At 31.0% G+C, this 22,274-nt stretch overlaps 3 protein-coding genes across 4 annotated transcripts; 1 reads left to right on the plus strand and 2 right to left on the minus strand.

Annotated features, from left to right (window-relative positions):
• LOC109332391 (protein trichome birefringence-like 38) lies at positions 2,685-8,981 on the plus strand. The gene is made up of 5 exons (XM_019567362.1): positions 2,685-2,997; positions 3,426-3,591; positions 6,629-6,804; positions 7,651-7,809; positions 8,346-8,981. Exons 1-5 carry the CDS (start codon positions 2,729-2,731, stop codon positions 8,635-8,637), a joined length of 1,062 nt encoding a protein of 353 aa, XP_019422907.1. The 5' UTR covers positions 2,685-2,728; the 3' UTR covers positions 8,638-8,981.
• LOC109332144 lies at positions 9,755-12,445 on the minus strand. Of its 2 annotated transcripts, XM_019566992.1 has the most exons (5): positions 12,321-12,436; positions 12,058-12,290; positions 11,877-11,953; positions 10,383-10,494; positions 9,755-10,099 (listed from the first exon to the last, which is right to left on the minus strand). In XM_019566992.1, the coding sequence occupies exons 1-5, from the start codon at positions 12,354-12,356 to the stop codon at positions 9,970-9,972; spliced, it is 588 nt and encodes a 195-aa protein (XP_019422537.1). In that variant the 5' UTR covers positions 12,357-12,436; the 3' UTR covers positions 9,755-9,969. The 2 variants fall into 2 exon arrangements, with proteins under 2 accessions (XP_019422537.1, XP_019422535.1); XM_019566990.1 differs by having other exon boundaries at positions 12,058-12,445.
• LOC109333335 (protein CHUP1, chloroplastic) lies at positions 14,849-19,595 on the minus strand. Its single transcript, XM_019568776.1, has 6 exons — positions 18,242-19,595; positions 17,538-17,669; positions 16,810-16,991; positions 16,575-16,686; positions 15,622-15,756; positions 14,849-15,328 (listed from the first exon to the last, which is right to left on the minus strand). The coding sequence occupies exons 1-6, from the start codon at positions 19,376-19,378 to the stop codon at positions 15,230-15,232; spliced, it is 1,797 nt and encodes a 598-aa protein (XP_019424321.1). The 5' UTR covers positions 19,379-19,595; the 3' UTR covers positions 14,849-15,229.

Raw genomic sequence — 22,274 nt, forward strand, 5'->3', positions numbered from 1 at the left:
ACCTACTTCTCAGCTTATCCTTTATTCTCAAGTTTCGGCAATACATCAAGTTGCGTTCTTGGTTTATCCTTGTCCTGTATTCTTAAGTTCCGACTAAGAGTGTTCAAATCCAGATCGATCTAAGAATAAAATTGAATTTTGATTCAAAATAAACCGAAACCTCAAAAATTGGATGTGATGGGACTGTGTTGGGTTGATTTTTTAAAAACCGATCAGTTCATATTGGTTTTTGGATCTAACTCTAGGAACTAGTCTGATCCAAACCGATCAGTTCATATTGGTTTTTGGATACATTAATTTAGCATATTAGGAATATACACAATAAAGTAGTGAGTTTAAGTATTTAATACTTAAGTTCAAAAATGTTCTCAAATAAACTATAATGCAAATTCAACAATCAATTAGTCATATAGTAGATTTAGTAATGTTCATTTGATATGACTAAAAATATGTATTCCCTAAGTAATATGTTATACACATGCATAAACAAACCAAACCGATCTAGACCACATATAATATTTGGATCAGATTAGACTAGATATCTTAATGTAAACAAACTAGACCGAACAAGTTAATTATGTGTTTGGATCGGAAGATTTTCCCCCTAAATATCGATCATCAACCTACTGCGAACACCTTAGTTCCATCAATACAAAAACATGCATTATTGGTTCATATTTATCTTTTTCTCCTAAGTTCTGACGATATATCAACATGCATTCTCGATTAATCTATATCTTTTGCTCGTATGCTCTTATAGTACATGTGCATGCACTCTTAGTTTATCTCTTTAATTGCTCCTAAGTTTCGGGAGTACTCCGATCTGTGTTCTTAGTTTTTCTTTATCTTTTACTCCCAAGTTCTGGTAGTATACTGACATGCTTTCTTGACCTTTTTTTTGTTTTATTTTGCTTCAAATTTGCGACAATACACATGCTTGTGTTCAGGGTATGTCCCTATTTTATATTTTCAAGTTCCGACAATACATAAACCTTTAGTTTTGGTTTATCATTATTTTTTATTCCCAAGTTTCAGTCGTTACTGAACTCTATTCTTAGTTTATCCTTATTTTTTGTTCCCAAAGTTCTGACAATAAACTCACTTATATTCTTGGTTTATCCTTTTTTCCAAGTTGTGGTAGTACACCGACTTATGTTCTTGACTCACGTCCTCTCTCACCACACATCAGTAGTATACAAAACTGAGTTATGATGGTTTGAGAAGCTTTACTTATAGAAAGTATGCACATCTAAATGATGACACACTGTCATATAAGTTATTTGTCTTGACAAAATTAGTATTCATTTTTTTATTAATTATTTACCACGATATCACTCAAATCATAGTTTATTTGCAATTTGGTAAGCAAGAAGTAAAGATGAATAATTGTAAACACATAATTTTGTCGAGACTGAAAAGGCACAAAAAATAAATTGTCAAGGAACTATATAATGAAATAGTTTTTCAAGGGGATAGTTCAAATTTTATGTTTCCCTCTTCCTTTTTCATCACATGCAAGTATCAATTTCCTTTTTAACTTTAATTTTTGTTTATTTTATTTGTTTTTTATAATTAAATAATTCCATTTTTAATAATGATAAACAATGTAATTTTATTATTATATAACTAAATGATAATTTATTTGTTAATTTTCATTTTTATATAAATAATAGTAAATAATTTTTGCATAAATAGATAATTCTTAAATAAATAGTTAGTACTATTTTGAATACATATTTTTACTTTGAAATCAAACATATGATAAATACATATTTCTTATCAATAAGATTCAGGAGTCCAACTATAAATAGACTCTATAGATCCTCATATTAAATACATGCAGAAAAATAATAAAGATAAACATATAAGTATTCATTTCCTTTTTTAACTTGCCTTTTTGTTTATTTGATCTTTTTTATAATTAAAGAAGTTTTTAAAAATGATAACTATTTTAGGTTTATTATTATATAATTAAATAAAGATAAATATATTAATTTTAATTTTTATAAATAATATTTAATTAAATTATTGGATTTGGCTATATCCAAATAATAAATATTTTATTAAAAAAATAATATTTAATAATAAAATTCAATGATTTAAAAATGTTTTACTTCTAAATTATTTTGGGAATCTAGTAATAAGGTTACGACTCGTGTCATATATTATTTTCTGCTTCGAGACGAGAAACAATTGTGAATGATTAATATTGTTTCTACTATTTATCGAAGTGAGAAGTCAATTCATGGTCAATGCAGCCACTTCTATTATTAATTTTGCTTTGATCAGTTAAAATATTTTCTTTAATTTAAATCAATTGATTAATCAATTTTCAACTATAACTATATAGTCTTGATTTCCTATTACTCATGGGGATACATATAAGTAAAATAAAATATTTGTGATATGAAAAATAAGTTTTTCTTTTATAAATAAAGAAATTAGTCAAACAATTTGATGGTATAAACGGTAGATATAATTATTGAGAGTACAGTTTAGCAACAATAAATGTAGTGCTAACGCCTTCCTGATATATAATCGATTGTTGAACTCATAACACCAAAATTGAAATATCATATTTTTTAAATTGAGATAATTTTCTATCTTTAACCGCAAAAAACATAATAACAACTATAAATAGTCGTATAATCCGTGTTCAACCAAAAATCTATGCCGAGTTACATATAACTTTTGTACACCATTCTTGTCTCTCTCCAAATAGTGCGACATGGGTTTCAAGGTTCATAAGCTGTATTTGATCTTTCTGTTGTGTCAAGCTTTGCTTGTTGTGTCCATAGTGCACCAAGCAAGAGCAGCAAAGTCCCATGATCATGATAACTTGTTCACAGGAAGTTGGGTGATTGACCCTTCATATCCTCTCTATGAATCTTCAACCTGTCCCTTCATTGATCCTGAGTTTAATTGCCAAAAATATGGAAGACCTGACAAGCACTATCTCAAATACTCTTGGAAGCCTGATTCAGGTTCCATACCCAGGTAGTTTTCTTTTGTTACAACTTACAAGTATTCTTCCTTTTTCTTTAACAAATAGTGTGAAATGGAAAAGGACCAGTGAAGTTAGTGTAGGAAGTGTTTGATAAATGGATTTTGATAACAACTATTCAATTGCTTAGGTGATGCAAACCAAATAATATTTTCTGAGTACAAACTCCCTTTTAATATCACAATTACAAATAATGTTATAAAGCAGGATTAAGGAACATGCTTCACTGTGTAACAAAATGTTATTATGCAAATATTATTATGCAAAATGTTACATAGACAGCCCGAAAGCGCTGTTGAATAGTAACTTCGGTGTATTGTTAATTAGTAGATGAACTTATGAAGCAACTATTTTGTTCTTTTTGAAGTGTATCAGAAAATGAGTTCTGTTAATCTAACGAACTGTGATTTTTATGGTTTAGGTTTGATGGGGTTGAATTCCTGAACACGTGGAGGGGTAAGAAGATACTGTTTGTAGGAGACTCATTGAGTTTGAACATGTGGGAATCCTTGTCCTGTATGATTCATGCGTCGGTGCCTAATGCAAATACCAGTTATTCTAGGAAAAATTCTACTGTGACCTTTAAGGTTTGTTTTTGTTTTGCTTTTTTCTATATTCTCTCAGTTTGGTATACAGCTAATGTTTTTAGTGAATGCACAACAACTCCCACTTCTGTTGTCCTTTTTCATTTATTAATATTCTCATTGTTTGTTTCTCTTGGCATATTGAGGCTTCTATTATTTCCCACATTTCATAAGTGATAAAACTTAGAGTGAATACTCACTTTATTGTTTGTTTCTCTTTGGCATATTGAGGCTTTTATTATTTCCCACATTTGACTCACGTGTGATATTTTTTATAACCATTTTGAATTTTTCAAATTTTTATGAGCCAAATTGGCATATATAAAAAATTTTAAAGACTAAAATGAGTATTAACTCTAAATTAGACATATAATGAGAGAAAGAGAAGCAAATTATGTAGATGAGAGTTTGATAGGAATGAAGTAAATTAAGCTTATATTAATAGAACTCTACCTATCTAAATAATGGACAATTGTATTTTTCATAATTAGAAAAAAATGAAGATTTTTTTGGTGTAAGATTTTTATTAGATTTTTGGTGTAAGATGAGAAATAAAGTAGATTTTAATAATGTTTGATATAAGAGAAGAATGAGAGAAAATAAATAGAAGATATATCTTTTTCTATTTCTCTTTTGTTTGGTTTGATAGAAAATGAGAAGAGAGATAATGTTATGATTTTTTTGGGCAACATCTCACATTTTGGGTAAGAAACTAATATTTTTAGGTTTCATGGTTGCCCTTCCCAATAAGTGTCGCTCACAGAAATTGAATTCTTGACCTTGGAGATCAATAAGACCTTACACCACTAGACTAACTTCTTTGTTGGTAGATGATGTTATGATTCAAATTGCAAAAAGGTCCCAAAATAAAGAAATGAGAGAGGAAAATGTTGTTTTATAACTAATTTAAAATAAAAAATTATAATTTTAAAAATGAATTAAAAATAAAAATTACAAAAATGTCCTAAAAATAAAGAAATGAAAGAGAAAAATGTTGTTTTATAATTAATTAAAAATAAAAAATTATAATTTTAAATGATATATTTTATTATTATTTCAATTAACATCTTAATTGATATATTTTTATGTTTAAAGAGAATTATTTATATTAATAGTATTTAAAACTAAAAAGTGGATAAAAAATTGAAGGATATTTATGTCATTGTATACAAATATCTCATTTCCTCTCACTTTCGCACAAAAGGAGAAGAGAAAGTTTTTTGTGTGAAATCTACATACTTTTTAGTCTCTCATCTCTTTCTCTCTTTTAAATCATACAATATAAATTTTCATTTTCTCTTTAATCTATTTTTCCATATTTTATCTCCACTCTAACTCTCAGGGAGGCGAAAAGTTGAGAAAAGAGACTTTAGTGAATGGTTAGAAGATATAAGTGTATACAAGTCGGTACAATATTACAAACTAGTCACTAATTGCTCATTCATCAAACCAATAGACATGTTCTATGGTAATACTAATTGGTAATTACTAAAACCCTCCAAAGAAAAACTAGAAGAAAACAACCACGTATATTAGTTTTGCTTGCAGGAAAGCCAAAAATATAATTATTAATGAAAAATAGCTTGTTACATGGTTTTGGGATGAAATGGTAGAGTCTAAAGAAATCGAAATTGCATAATTCACCATAACTTCAAAATTAAGCCATAAAACTAAAGGTCTCAATACTTAGTTGCACTGTTTTCCATAATAATAAATCTTAAATAAGTTTTGATTGGTTATCAGGGAGAACATGCCAACCTGTGATTACAACTTGAAGCCTCTTTGCAATTATTTGCCTAATTGCCCTCATTGTTTTGTTTAACCAACGTAAATCACAGAACATACCTTAAACATTACATCATAGACAATATTAATTAAATTCCATTTTTGACATGGAATGTAAAGTGAGGATAAAGATCTCTTATCCTCATCAAAATGTGTTATTTAATTGATCGATCCTGGTTTGTAAACCAAATAATTCTAAATAACTTTGTATTTCGTAACTTTGATTTATTTTTTATTAGATCACATATAAAAAAATCATCAAAGTTATGGACTTTTTTTTTGTCAGATAACTTTGTTAAATTTGAACCATATTTAAAAAATACCTTTTTCTATCTTTGTTTTATGATTGATAAAATTAATTAAATAAAATGATTATTTTCAAATATGGTTCAAAGTCATCAAATTCATCAATATATCATATCTCACATAATCCATTATATGTTGAAAGTCTTCTTACCCACAAAACTAATATACATCACTTGAAAACTAATTATTAATAAATAAAATATTATCTTATGTGATATATATTACTTTCTTATGAATATAGAAAAATTAGTGAGATAATTTAATAAGAAAATATATCATTTTAAAATACATAACCTGAATTAATAGCATATAGTGCAAAATAAGTGAAGATTTGGTAACCGGAGATACCATTTATAATTGGCAACCTGTTCAAACCCATATGACTTGACCGCTTTAAGGGATGGAGATCACTTATCCCAAATAGTATTTCATTTCATATCCCAAGTCAATCAAATTGTTTCATTTTATTACTTTTTACTTTTAATTTTTTATCTACTTGTTAATATATAATTGACTTGGAATAAGGAATGAGACATCATTGAAAACAAGTGATTCAAACATCTTACTTTGAGACTTGAACAGAATACCATGTTCCTTTTGTCATTTTCTTCTTAATATAATAACAAAGTGACATTGAAGAATGGAATAACCTTTTTGTATATTGTTGTCCAATCTACACGTGAATATTGTATGCATTGAAGGTCTCTTTTCCTAATGAATGAATGCCCCTCGTGACCCCGAGATAATTTTATTTTGGTTTTGCATTTTTTTTCTCAATTAATTTAAGAATGTAATATTTATGTAATATCAACAATAAAAATTTATACACAATCAATATTAATATCTATCATATTTATAATTCATTTGTATTACATTATTGGTACTTACATTTCTTCGGTTAAATTAATGCTTTGTGTCTTAAACATTTAAAATTATTGGAGTTGTGTAGGACTATGGAGTAACCATACATCTACACCGTACACCATATTTAGTGGACATAATTCGTGAAGACGATGGCCAAGTCCTTACCTTAGACTCCATAAAAGGTGGTAAGGCATGGCTGGGCATGGACATGTTGATCTTCAACACGTGGCATTGGTGGGTCCACACCGGAAAACATCAAGGGTATGCTTTTCATGTACTAAACAACTCTATCAGTGGTGATACTGTCATATTATTTTGTACACCTATCATTATTTTTTTCCTGTTAAAACAAAGATAATCAATACAATGGTGTTAGTAAAGATGTGTATGAAATTATTGTTAGGTTTTCATGGTTTTGTTTTGGAGAGGAAGAAAATGAATAACTTTGAAAAATATTTCCTTTGTTTGAGAGTTGAGTAAAAGAAAGGAAAAGATTTTGAAGATTTTTCTCTAGAATCACAGAATGTTTATTTTTATGGTTTCCTGAATTTGGAGTTTTATGAAGATAAACATGTCAAAGTACCTAATCACCTTTACTAAAATTTTATAATTATACTCTTTTCTATTTTTAATTGTTAATTAGATTTTTAAAAGATTGTAAAATAGTACTCTTACATTTTAAATCATTTATTATTCTCCTATCTAAATTTCACACTATAAAACACAGCTTTTAAGATCTAGGTATGTTTCTATCATGAGTTTGATCTCTAATGTGCATGAAAAATAACATTATTGATAGAAGCAAAACTTAGTTTGATAACTTTATCTCCAGAAATGAATAAATCTTTAGCCTTGGACTAAGAATCATGTTATGAAAAAGAAGTTTGAAATTACCATTTTCCTAATGCTATTTACAAAGCACAAGTACGTATAATTAGAGAAGCGATTGCATTTTTACAAAAAAGAGAAGTTTTTTAACCTTTACATCACAAAAATAAGTTGTGTTTGTTAGAATTATTACTTTGTGTATCATCACACCTTCTTTGGTTCATTGTTCTCTTTATTTATCACTCAAACCTAAGGGTTGCTGATATTTGGTATTTTCAGATGGGATTATATAAGGGATGGTTCCAACCTAGTCAAGAACATGGACCGTTTGGACGCATTTCAAAAGGGGTTGACCACATGGGCTCAATGGGTTGATCAAAATGTTGACCCAAACAAAACTAAAGTCTTCTTTCAAGGCATTTCTCCAATTCATGCTAAGTAAGTAACTAGAACATTAAAAATATTAATTTCAGTATGCTTTTCAACCTTAGGTCCCTTAATAATTGAAAAATCTAAAATGATTCCTAAAAAGTTTAAATGTAAGTCAAATTAGTCATTTTTATCATGTTTTATAATATCCAATAAAAACTACTTTAACCATAAAAATGACTAATTTTGACCCTCATTTGAAATTTTTTGGGATCACTTTAGGTTTTTCAATTTTTAAGGGACCAAATTGATAACACGAAAAACATAACGAATGAAAACGAGTATTTACTCGAATTTCTATGCTTATCTTCCTATGTCTAGCTAAACTAAATCTCAACATTTTCAAATCCTACATAGCCAGAATCTTTTACACATGATTTTGACAGAATTAAAACATAAACATAATTGTTATAGACTCATCCATCTAATAGTAAAAAAACTTGCCAACCCATTTTGTCAAAAAGTATGACAAAAATTAAACTTTTTCTACTCTCCATAGTTTATACCATTAACTGAAAAGTATGGAACTTTCTTCCATACAACAGAGGCCAAGAGTGGAATCAACCAAACAAGACTTGCAGTGGAGAACAGGAACCATTACCAGGGTCAACTTATCCAGCAGGTTTACCACCAGCTGCAACCATAGTGAACAATGTGTTAAACAAAATGAAGAGTCCAGTTTTTCTACTTGACATAACACTCTTATCACAACTAAGAAAAGATGCACATCCTTCTGCATATAGTGGAGATCATCCAGGCAATGATTGCAGCCATTGGTGCCTACCAGGACTACCTGATACTTGGAACCAACTCCTATATGCAGCTCTAACCATTTAAATTTCAACATCAACTGTATGCCTTTTCTTCATTCATAGGTTATAGAGTCTCAAATTGGTGGATAATTAAAAGGGGTGAATTCAATTGTAACACATGAGTCATGACTCTTGAATAAAGCAAGTTAGTGAGGGGAATACTATACAAAGGAGTAAACTAATGTTTATTGAATGAATCACATACAATGCAATTTAATTTTATCATTTATTGATAGAGTTTGTGTTAAAATACTATGCTAATAAGTATTATTTATCATGTTGTGTCACTTGCATATACTTTTACTTCAAGTCTATAAAATGAATTAAGTAGGATTTCAGTTCAAACATGAATATGTAACTTCCAAGCTTTTAATAATTATGTCATTAACCATTGCAGTGTTTTAAAAATCAGACCAAATAGGTTGGCTGAGCCTTTTGGTCCATGAAATAGCCATGTCTTCAATTCAAACAATACCAGGTTCAGTCACAGTTCAAACTACAAATTTAGCAGGTTGAACTGATCTAACCATTACGGAGGTCTCATTGGTTCAATCTCTAATCTTGTTTTTAAAACATTGATGAATTGATTCTTTTATGATCAGCAATTTTGAATAGCTAAGTAATGAGATGTATAATTCTAAGGGGTAGAACAAATTGACTTTCCATTACTAAAGAACTAGGCCTTGACTTCTTGAGCAATCAAGAATTCAAGATGCCTAAGATTTTATTCATATTATTATATTGTCATTATCCTGGGGTCTCACTGTTTTGCCAGCCAAACAGGCCTCTCATTATAACTGTACTGAATCACCAACAGACAAGTTCTCAATGGAAGGACTTCTGCAAATCATTTAGAACAAAGACTGAGGTTAAATATGCTCATTTTCAGTAAACATTTGATAGATGGATGAGTCTTGATATCTTAAGTAAAATTGCCAATAAAACCTTTTAGGAACATAAATAGAAAATTGGGAATCAAATTTGCAAATGATAGTGAATTGATGCCAAACTGCTATTTTTTTGTGTCAAAAATGCACTGCAAGTGGTGCAGTTAAGCATGTGTTAGGATAGGAATAAATAAAACATGTGAGTTGTAGTTTATATTTGATATGTTTTATAGATGGAGCATAACAATACATGACATTAAAAGGGGTAACATTTTGGTTCCATCAAAAGGTAGTGCGACCAAAGAGAGCAAAACAGAACATCTAGTACCAGTATGTTCTATCGGCTCATTAGACGCTACCGAAGTGTACAACTTGGTATATTATTGTACAACAGAGTGACAGACAGTCATTACTAAAATCAGAAGACCACTAACAGGAGAACAGGCGAACACAGATATGAAAGTTGAAAGTTAGTAGCCAACGTATACAGCAGCATTCACAATGTAACAATCATCATTCTTGTCACCCATTTCTTCCACATGCACCCCACTTGAGCATATCAAACCACCATCTACAACTTCAACATTCAAAATTTTTCCACTGCAATGGTTTTGGTGGAACAGCGAGTGGTCAGAGGGAGAGGGAAGAAAAGTTCAAAAAAGATTATAAACAAGGTATAAACATCGAGGATAGAAAGAATGACTATGATTTCTGCTACAAGTCTTAAACTCTAAACAGACACTAAAGATAAAAAAGGTTAAATAGCACATTTAATTTTCAATGAAATTATAGATATTAGGATTTCATAATGATAACCTGAGCAAAACATATCGAAAACAATATTGAGAAAAAGTGCACTAGTTTCATAGGTATGAGCACTCACTAAGGAAATACAGACTTGACTTTCTCAATATCCAAAGATGTCTGGAGAGAATGAGGAACCCCTAGCTTGATCTGCAATTTCATCTCACCGAAACTGACACCCGGAATGGAACCTAAACCAAATTCACTTCATTAGACTTGAAAAACAATTTTCACTGTCAACTGTCAAAGCAGGTGTTTTAAAAAATTTAACCATAAACAATCAAACAGATCAGTCTCCATGTAGCTTCCAAATAAGTGGGAACTTAGCTCATATTGAACATCTAACTGTATTTTCTTAAACTAGGATTTGTCATGAATTACAGGGATGCAGATCAAGTCAAACTTAATACTCAACTATTACTTTCTCACTAGACAGATGATTTTTAAGCATTACTGTTAGAACTAAGGTACATGTTGCGGTTAGAAATTCTGTAAAAGAGCAATTCAAACATCCATGCATTAAATTTAGCAAGAGTAGTACAATAGTGGGACTATAAATTTATAGAAAACGTTCTAATTTTTACGAAATCATGATAACTTTCTACATCATGGAATCTTTCTGATTTATACTGAAATCCCTATTCCCATCTTGAACTTATTGCAATTCACATATACAATACCAAGTAATATAAAGCTCTAATCATGATAAATTGAGACTGGGAGAAGCAGGTAGAGAGGAGACTTAACAGATGTCATGATTAGTTTAGTCTTTAGCAACATGTAACCAACAATAGACTAAAAAAAGTGAGGAGGGAAAAGAGATATCTTTCCCCAAGAGTCATAAAATATGTTATCGTTCTAAAATCTAAATGTCTACTTGGTATAAGTGAATCTTACGTTCGTCCCCATTTCAACCCAAAGTAAATCAAAGGGAATAAAATACAGTGTGATAAAGTACATTGCAAACTCATTTTCACTAGGGAGATAAATATATGTGAAGATCTTAGCAAGCAAGTAACTATCCAGGGGAAGACATATAACAAAGCAAAGATAGCCACATAGTGTTTGTCATGTAGATATTAAAGTAAGCATGTGATGTAAATGCTTCTATAGGTTATTTATGTTGGATAAGTGACATTCAACAGAAACTCCAAAAACTAAGAAATTCTATTGTAAGAAAGTATTACCTAAATGAAATAAATGAAGATGACTAGAGTCGTACTAGCATATCATGTCAACCGTTCTTCAGTGAATTCGGTACTCACTTAAGGATCAACTTGATTGACATATTACAATTCCAGGGACTACCATGTTAATTCCCTAAAGTCAAGAGCTAATATGACCAATTCTTACAAGTTAGAATTTTATTTGTACATACTATGCCCAAATATTTAAAATTAAAATAAACAAGTCAACATGAATGTATTTTTGTATTCCCAAAAGTATCCCTTCATCTACGTAAGAAACTAACATTCCATAAATCTAATATTTGACCTTTTAGTCGATGTGAGACCTTACACCACTAGACCAACATTTCACAGTGAAAAAACACAAGATAGGTAGATAGGTATACCTCTCCGAAAAGCCGGAATTGAATTGGAAGAAATAGCATCCCTGCATGCCCTCATTGCTGCAGCTGTTATATTCTGCCTGAAAAATACCATTCCATAAAAACCAAATTCCATGAAGAAAACAAAATGTTCAAATCAAAAGCAAAAGGAAAGAAAAGTAAAAAATCAATGAACACAGCACACCCATGTTGATCATAGCCAACACCCATTTCGACAAACAAGAGCTTCATTGGTGAGGAAGAGTCACTGTTGGTAGCAGAATCTTCACTTCGTTGAACATCCATGGGAGCTGATGATGTAGATGTAGCGTGGGTTGGAAAGGAAATTCGAAAAGATTGCAACTTTGATCGATGTGAGAAAGAAATAGATGGGTGGTAATTATGGGGTGGAAAATGATTTCGGTGGAAAATAGAGATGGGAAAGCGTTGTTTGGAAAGGGGTGGAATTTGAAGAATTGGAAGAAGAAAACAGCATTCACTCATTTCTCCCCAGAGCCTCTCTTTCTTTGCTCCTTGTGATCTCAGCTAGTTGACAAAAATGGAACCCAATCAATATGGACCCGGATTCGGGTTACACATTACCAACTTTTCTGTTATGGTTAAATATTTATACATATTTATTAAACCACAATTTATTTGAGTAAGGACCCTCTACTCCTACAAAAAAAAAATATATATATAATAATATATTTTTATCCTTTTATATCTAATGAAACAATACTTTTGCTATTAAAAATATAAGGAGAATTAAGTATTTATCTATTCATTAATAGAGATGATCCTTTTGGATTACGTTTAAAAAGTTGATGATTATTAAATATGAATGATTAATTATATAATAATAGTATATAAAACTCATACACTATCGATGTATATATTGTTTTTCTCAAAATTAAAATGATAATTTCTCCTATTAATTAGTCTATAGATCTTTTATCTCAATTGAAAAATGATATTCCTTCTTACCTCATATATGTCATAAAATAATAATTTGTTTATTAATGATTGATTTACAAGTAAATATGTAGATAAGTTGATTTCGAGAATGATATAATTAATATTACTCATCTCATTTTCCTAAGAATTTTGTTAATTGATTTAGCATAATGCAGAACTATCCAATCTTAATCTTGCTACATGATCCAACATTATAATGGTTTATATGCCATGTTTATTGCTAAAACATGTATCTATTATAAACTTTCATTACAAGTTCCAATATGGTAATTTGTGGAGTAGATATAGCTCTTAAATATATGCATATAAATTATGTTCTTACTTGTAAGATTATGGGAAGTTACAAATTGAGAAAATAAAACACCTCATCAGACTTCAACATTATCTTCTATATCTCTTTTTCTTAGCGTATAGTTTTTTTCATATAGTAAGATTATCATCTAAATAGAACTAGTTTATAAAAAGCTTCTAAACTATAAATAAACAAAAATAATTCCAACCACTGAGAGTAAACTAAAGTAAACATCAATTGCAACATCGATGAAAAGAATAGTACCCCACCCCTAAACTACTTTACTATATTCTGAGTTCAATGCTGATCTTTTCCTCCTAATCTTTGTTTTTGCTCTCTAGGTCTTTACGCCTTATTTCAAAGTATTTTATTCAAACAGTTTTCAAACTAATTTGCTTTTGCTTTTTCAACTCGACTTTATTATTTGTAAAGGTTTTCAAATTAGCTTGTTTTAATTTGTTAATTCAAATTATTCTATTTGGAAGGTTTAAAATAACTTTTTTACTTCAAACTTTATTGCAAGTTTTTAAAATTTCATCGCTCTTTAGTCGAAGCCGTATGTCATCACTTAAACTTTAAACTGTGATGATTTATATAAGGCATCTGGCCTCTAATTGTAAGATTGCTATAGGATTGTGAGACACCCTTCAGCTAATCCACATAACCATTAAAATCAATAAATTAATCCATAAATATAAAATATTTCAAATGAAACAATGTGAAAGAATAAAGAAATCCAAAAAACATAGCCACAAATGCATGTTTTTTTGACGAAATATTGTCTTAATGGAGACACCAGAAAAATTAAGTGGGAATCAAGAATTGTGAAGACAAGTTTTAGAAGTATTTTATATAAATCAAAGTAAGACAAAGTATATGTAGTATAATTTTAGTAAGAGATAGATAAACTTTATTGTAGAGGTAAAGGTTGATGATCTTATCATATCACAAGTCATTAGATTTAGGTATTTTTGGTTAATCATATAAAACAATAGAAATATGACGGAGATGTGAACCATAAGATTCAATTGGGTGGATTAAATGGTGGAGTACTTCCATTGTCATTTATAATAAAAAAAATACTATACAAGCTTAAGAGACGGTAGACAAGATATGATTAAAAATAAATGTATTAAGAAGCAAGTTGAAGTAACTTCTATTATAGAAAAACCATGAAAGAAATGATCAAAAAAGACTTGCAAATCAATGTTTTGATGACGAAGATAATTTATGATAGAATATAGTCACGTCATTTGATCTATATAACTGACTTAGCTACTGTAATAAAAACTTGTTTTTTTGTTGTTGTATATATATATACTTTTTATATTAGTATATATGTGTGTAATATTTTATAATTATTATTTTTATATTAGTGACCATGATTCAAGTTGATGAGTTACATACATTTAAGCTCATTAACTAACTCAAAAGCCAGTGAGCTTAAATTGAATTTGAATTAAAAAATAGTTTTTGTTTAACTCTCACTTAAATTTGAAACTCAACTAAACTAATCCTAAAAAGTCGAGCTGACAACAACTTCCTCAAAAGAAGAGGAAGATGGTGGAGATTGGATATGAGCATTCAAGTAACTAATACTGTTTTCTTAACAATTTTGTTTCTACTATTTTATAACTAGTTATGCCTATGTGCAGTTAAACGGGAAAAGGTTAAATAAAATGCAGTGACAATTTTCATCTGAACTAAAAGATCAAGGTTTGGTTTCGGTCTATAGTTAGGGCCTACGAATATGGGACCATTTAATTTGTCTTGGAACACAATGAACATAGAAAGGGGTAAAGTTTTACATGATTTGATTACACAATGGATTTCAAGGGATTTCAAAGCAGCAGCAACATGTGTCAGTGTGGAAACAATCGTTGTTACTGTCTTGTTTCCCAGTTATTAATGAATGGATGAATTGTGAACATCTTCTATTTTAAGGATGGCTACTACTATTGCCATGCTATTCACAAACGAAATGTCACACTATCTTTAGTTCTTTACAGAAAAAAGGGGTAGAGGGAGAGGGGCTATTTTGCTACCAATATATCTGAAGCTGAGTTTGCTCCAGCATTAAACATATAACAGACCTGCAACAAAGGAATTATTGTTGCTGGTTGTGGCATTGAACATGGCATGATCTTGCTTTATCTCTCAATTCTTGGAATGCCCTCATTGTCTCTACATCAAAACCACCAGCAAACTGCCAAAAATTCAACAACTCATTACTCTATATGGTCCCCTTAAATAATGTGCTTTTTTCTATCTTACAATATGGATATGTTGTGTTCCAAATAGTGTCCCAAACTATGTCCTAGACTAACGAAAATATCTCATGTTAGTAAAAAAAAATGTTTATTATATTTTCTGTTTTTGCTTCAATATAATTGGTCTGGGACATGGTTCGAGACACTATTTGGGACAACAGATCTTTGTCATACAATATGTGCCAATTTTGTACTAATGTTTTTAAAACATTTATGAGATTTTTTTTACCTGGTGTACCCGGAATGCAAATCTAACTCCTTGGAGGATGAGATCTTCTTCTTCAGGACCACTACCAACTGTTTCAAGCTCAGCAGAGACTCTCTTCATGTACTTCATGGCTAATTTTACAGATGCCAGCTTGATCTGCCACAATTTAACATTGCAGATACAATAAATGAATGAACTAACCAAAGTTACCCTCATAACTCTTCATGTTGTAACAAGAAAATAAATAGTTGCAATCTACCATGCTATAATGCTACATAAAATTGAGTACAAATTGTGCATGTGTGACTTGTATATTCTTATACAAGCATATGGGTTTTTTGTTTTTTGCTTAATCATTCATGTACACTATAAGAATGTCTTACCCTTCCCAGATCCTAGTGTGGCAATTTAACACAACTAACATATGAAGGGTCCAAAAAATATAATTTCCTCTCCAATACTGGAATGTGAGGTAGAGGGGGAGTTTGATAATTTATTATTATTTTGTATCTAAAAAAAAATTAAAATCTGGACCGTCAAATTTTTTTGAAGCAGACATGTCATCATCTCTATCCCGTACTGGACCTTCTAGTACTGAAGAGGATCTGGTTTAGATGCATGCAGCCAAACAGATGGATTATGAATTGTGGAAATCTTGGAGTTCACATGTGCGCATGCAGATCATGAGCACATAGAAATAGCAATCGAAGTGAGCATTGTTTTTGTCATTATGCTATCAGCAACTTGTTAAATATGCCATAAAGTAAACTCTAGGATCTAGACAACTGTTTTACAATTTAAGTGAAAAGATTTTATTTGCTATGGCCTTTTAATACCACATCAACCAATAAACAATTTATACCCATTATTTAGTGAATTTGAAAGATTATGGGCCATGTATAATTCATTAACCCTATTATACAGTTTAAGTTAGATTAGGCACATGCAAACAAGGTAACTTTCATGGAAATTACCTGGGTCGCATAACCATTATCGAGCATCCAATCTACTGGTATTTGGAAGACTTTGTATCTCTTTGTTGCTGACTCTCTCATTCTAGAGATATTGTAAATCCCATGCTCTAATCTGCCATACCAATTCAAGAAAAAACACATACACACAACATGAACATTCAATACACTAAGTAATATTCTCTTGTTATTAAGTTGGCAAAAGAGGAGAGTTCATAAATTGACAAATTTGACATACTTTTCCAACAGAGCTTGCATCTTCTTAAGAGCTGTACCACATGGCTGCCTAGGATCATCACGGAAGGATGATGCCTCGGATTCTAGCTTCTTCATATCACAGTACGCGAATGCAGCCTCGCGCAGTGCGTCGGCCTTCTGCTCTGGCCAATCGAAGTGTTTAAGCACTGCTCTTTCATCAACCTGAAGAGCACATAAACACAATAAAAATCAGTCTATTCACTTGCAATGATAAGGGTGCTTACATGTAAACCAGGTTGGCTTTTTTAAAAATAAATAAATTAAATCTCAATACACATAGAAGAAGAAAAGAAAGATAAAGCCTAGGTTTTAATCGTATTTGGGTGTGATGTTTTTTCAATAAAAGTATAACAAGTATAACAACTGTACTTTTTATTACTGATATGGGTTTTAGATCATCTTTTAATTACAGTTAGGTAGAGATATAAGAGATAAATAGAAAGGTTATAAATGAAATTCCACACATTGTTATCTAGGGCACTTATAAAATCCATTGAACCATTTTCTATAGACTAACAAAAAAGAGAATAAAAATATTTCTCATGTTAACTATTTTCTATAGAAATATTTTTAAAAACTAAAAGAAAAATAAGACATAATTTTAGTGTATAAAGAATATAACTACTTCCTCATATGAGAATTCCTTTATTCTCAACACAAAGAACTAACCTTGAATATTGTAAAAAAAAGTGTCAGTAAGGAAATTACCAAATAGGAGAGTTCATCATCAAGCCATTTGACAAAAGGCACCACGTCTTCAATGTTTGTAAAAGCTGCACCCTCTACCTCTTTGATTAAGTATCTAATAAAGTCTCTTTGTGTTTCCACATCTGTTTTAATCTGCAAAAAAACGTAGATTATTGCACAGACAATGGCAGTAATTGTGTGACGACAAAAAAAGAAGAGAATAAAGTTTACCTATACATAAAGATTTGTATATAATCATTTCATCATTCATCATTATTAGTATTTTTTTTTGTTTTAAATTAACAATAATTAAACATGAATGATGCATCATGCAAAAAAAAAATACTCCCTGATTTTTTTCCTGATAAAGTTTATGCTTACTATTGCTAACTACCGCATAAGATTAGCATCAAATCAGTGAAGTAAAGTAAAATTAACAACTTTATTTGACTTAATTGACTAAATAGTTTCAATAATTGAAGAATCTCTTCTCAACTGTTTGACCTTGAATATGAGATGTTGCAAAATGCCACTGATTTAGAGCATATTTACGATTTTGGGTTATACCTAAATACGAATCTGATTGCTGTCTTATCTAATGAAAAATCCAAATCAAATTCAATTCAAATTAAAGCAATAGAAGTGACTACACATGTCAACAGACACTGACATAAATGACCAGTGGCAATATAGTAATTACGCCAAAAGCCACCGAAATCACTTACCGCCAACAAGTGAGTCGAACGGTTCTCGATCTCGCCGATCATGTCGCGAGCATTCGCATTAGCCGTCGCCGGAACCTCCGTGGCGCCGGAGTTCAAGTCTCTCCGCGACTGCGACTCCCTCCGCATCAATGAGTGATAAAACTCCACCACCTCAGGCACTCTCCTCACCTTCGCCGGAGCCGCCTTTCCCATCTTCGGTGGTGGTGGAGGAGGAGGAGCCTTGGACGCAGGCTTCGGAGGAGGCGGAGGAGGAGGTGGTGCTGATAAATTCTTCGGCGGCTGTGGAATCACATGCTCTGTTTCTTCTGAAGAACCACTTGACTGTGACGACGGTCTAGGTGGCGGTTTTGGAACTCGTGGTGCACGAGATCTAACGACACCGTTTAGAACCGAGTCAGTGGAATCAGCGAGTTCATCTGAGTTACATTGCGAATGACGTGGCCTTTCTGTTTCAACAATAACCTCTCTTTTCGAATTCACACTTCCATTATCCGACGTCGTTTTTTTCAAGCTCTTGAAAACACTCGACCTCACTGTAACCTCAACGAATCTCTGCGAAGCAGAGGAATGTTCCTCACTTTCTAATGCATCTACTCTATTACTACTACTACTGCTGCTAGACGACGCCGTTTTCTTCAGTTCTGCTATTTCATTCTCCAACGCTTTCGTTTTCTTCTCATTCTCTTGTTTCTCTTCTTCCATTCGAAGCTTGAGTTCACGTAACTCATTCTTCACTCTCTCATTTTCATCTTCCACTTCTTCTATTCTCTTCCTGTTCCTCTCGATTTCACTTTCCCTCTCTTCGATCTCGTTCTCGAGAACGGGAACAATGGCGATGGACTCTTTGAGCAGCTTGTACTCAAGTAGCTCCGTCTTCAACCTCGACTCGCTATCCCGGAGTGACTCCACTAGACGGAGGAGCTCCGTCACGTCCGGCGGCTTAGGCTGTACCTGAGCAGAAGTGCGTGGGAAGTAGCGTGAGAATGAGGACTTGTGAGACGATGACTTGGTTCCAGAGTTCGCCGTAGACGGTGGAGGAGGTTGCTTCTTTTGCGGTGGTGGAGACATAACTTCCGCTGGCGATGGTGAAGGTGAGTTGTGGAAACCCATTGCTACTCTTACCTTTCCTGAAACCATAGTGATAGAAGAATTGAGAATGTGTAGAGAGAGAAAGGGATCTGAAATTAGAAGAGGAAGGGTGACAACATAAAACGAGGAAGTGAAAACGAGGAACGGTCTTGTTTTCTCGGATACTGGACAAAAATACTAGAACCAAAATTATTTGAAGACAAGTTCGAAAATAATGATGTTGTCGGAGAGGTTTTAGTTGAGTGTAATTGTGTAAAGGAAGAAGAAAATTGACTTACAAATAAGAAATAAACGAGAATTTTGTTTTTTCTTTGGAGTATAAGAGAGGGAAAGAAGAGAATGGATATATCTTTTGGGTGTCTTAATTATTCATCAATCCAATTAAAAATTAACATTTAATTGAAAATATAATATAGAAATTACTTTTTTTAAATTATTTGGTGCATTATAATTGACTTCAGACATGAACATAATAATTTTAAGGAATATGTGATATTTATTCTAAATAAGGAATCAATTTTAAGTGTTATGTCATGTTCTAATAAATACGATTATCAATTTAAGTATTTGGCTTAGTATGACAAGATCTAATAAAACTTTAAATTACTAGATCAATGTCTCCTTAATACCCAAAAAAATTATTTTATATTATAAAAATTTGTATTTTTTTTTGTATAATCAATGATACTATTTCACTTGTTATCCATGCATTTTTGAATATTCTTATGGAAATACAAATACTATTCATTCATTTGTCAATCTAATATTAATATTTCTTAAGAATACTTCCCTTTCAATAACATTCTGGTGTTTATTTTTATAAGAAAATTGGGGACCAAATGTAGAAATAAGGAGAAAGAAATAATTTATTATTATAAAATATAAAATTATGAGTATATTGTGTAACTCAAATAAAAATAAGAATGATATTTATTATCGTAAAAAAAAGTAAACGTTATTATTAATTTATGAGAATATGTAATAAATTATAAAATAATTGGTATATAAAAATAGAAATAGAGTTAAAGAAAATGATATATTACTTTGTTGTGGATAAGATAATTTATAGGAATATATAATAGGATGATATATAATAGAAGTAGAATTAGTATCATGGAGATGTAATGAATGAGTTTTCCAACGGTTCGTTTTATAATTTTTTTTATTTTAATATTTTCTCTGACATGGTAACGGTTTGGTCTTAAAGGTGGTTCTTGGGTTTGTTTTTTATTTACCGTTGATGGTCCATGTGACCTAGTCGCGGTGGATGATAGTCCTTCTTACTTAATTCGTACGGCTCCAAACCAACATGTTAAACTATTGAAAAGTCAAATAATATGAACATATCAATAAATTATAAACCGATAATTTAATGCTTATTTCATTGATTACACACTTACGTACCATAGTATGCAATTTTCAAGCCTTTGTATTTATTATCATAACTTTTATTTGAGACAATACTCTTGGAAATTTTTATCATTTCTGTGGAAGGGATGAAATACTTAAAACATTAACGATTTCTTCTTGTTATTAAAATAGTTGAATGATTAGTTAGTTTGGTTAGGATAGTTAATTTTTCTATCCTTTATATAAAGAATTCAATATAATTTTGCTTTTCAATCTATTTAATATTCAATCAGTTAAATTCATTCAATTTTGTAATGAGAATTCAATCATTCAATGATAATATTCAATCTTTGTTTCTCATTATTCTTTCTTTAAGCTTCTTTAAGTTTTCTTTCATATACTTCTTGATTCACCAAGAAACTTTCTTTTCATGACTCTTACCACATTTTAACATGGTATCAGAGCGTTATTATTCCTTTTGATAGCTTCCGCTTTTCTTCTTTTTCCGCCATGAGATATACTACAAAACTCATGCTTCTTGAGGTTGTGTTCTTTGCAAGAAGATGTGGTATTTGCATCAATTCCAAAGAAGATGCTTCTGGCTTCAATGCATTTTGCAAGAAGTATGCAAGATTGATAAACAACTTACCATCTCCAACATCATCTTTTTCATCAACATCATTTTAATACACCATTGTCTTATGTGGTGACTGAGAAATCCAAGAGGGTCTTGGTCACAAGATCACAAGCTTAGGCTTCTTCAACAACATTAAGAGTTAGGGTGTATTATTACCTTAGGTGTGAGGCTCCTACTTTTGGAATTCTAATGATAAGTTGTGGGTTCATACTTGTATTCAAGACTTTGCACTGATAGGTTGAGACATGCCTAACCATTCACCCACATCTTCTTCACAATGTGTTGCCACTTCAAGTTCTTCCAAAACCTCATCTATCAAAGGTTCACTTTCTAAAATGGCATGTATGTTTGCTGCTTCTAAAGTTTGGAGTTCTCTTTTCAACCTTTTAGAAAATGTCACTAAGAATAACATTATGTTCATATAGGAGCTTCTAAAATATGAATCTCAACATTTGCATATTCTTTATCATTTACCCCCAATTATCTTCTTTTTTTTAATGAAAATGAATGATGGTTAAAGTGGTTAGTTGATTTCGTTTTGTTAGTTGTAATATTATTTTCGTTAATCGATTAACTAGTTAGTATATAAAGGGTGATTCCCTTATTCCTTATAATTCAATTCATTCATTTTCAGTAATGAGAAATATCAATTCTCTAAGCTTTCTTTCGCATTCTCTTTTATCATATTTCTTGTTTCATCAAGAAGATTCAAACATGTCTCCTACCATTTTAACATGATATCAAAGCATTATTATTCATTTTGATAGCTTCCGCTTTTCTTATTTTTTGTCATGACTACAAAACTCATGCTTCTTGAGGTTGTGCTCTTTGCAAGAAGATGTGGTATTTGCATCAATTCCAAAGAATATGCTTCTGGCTTCAATGCATTTTGCAAGAAGTATGCAAAATTGATAAACAACTTACCATCTTCAACATCATCTTTTCATCAGCGCCATT

This window comes from Lupinus angustifolius, chromosome LG18, assembly GCF_001865875.1.
Source record: "Lupinus angustifolius cultivar Tanjil chromosome LG18, LupAngTanjil_v1.0, whole genome shotgun sequence".
Classification (NCBI taxonomy): domain Eukaryota; kingdom Viridiplantae; phylum Streptophyta; class Magnoliopsida; order Fabales; family Fabaceae; genus Lupinus; species Lupinus angustifolius.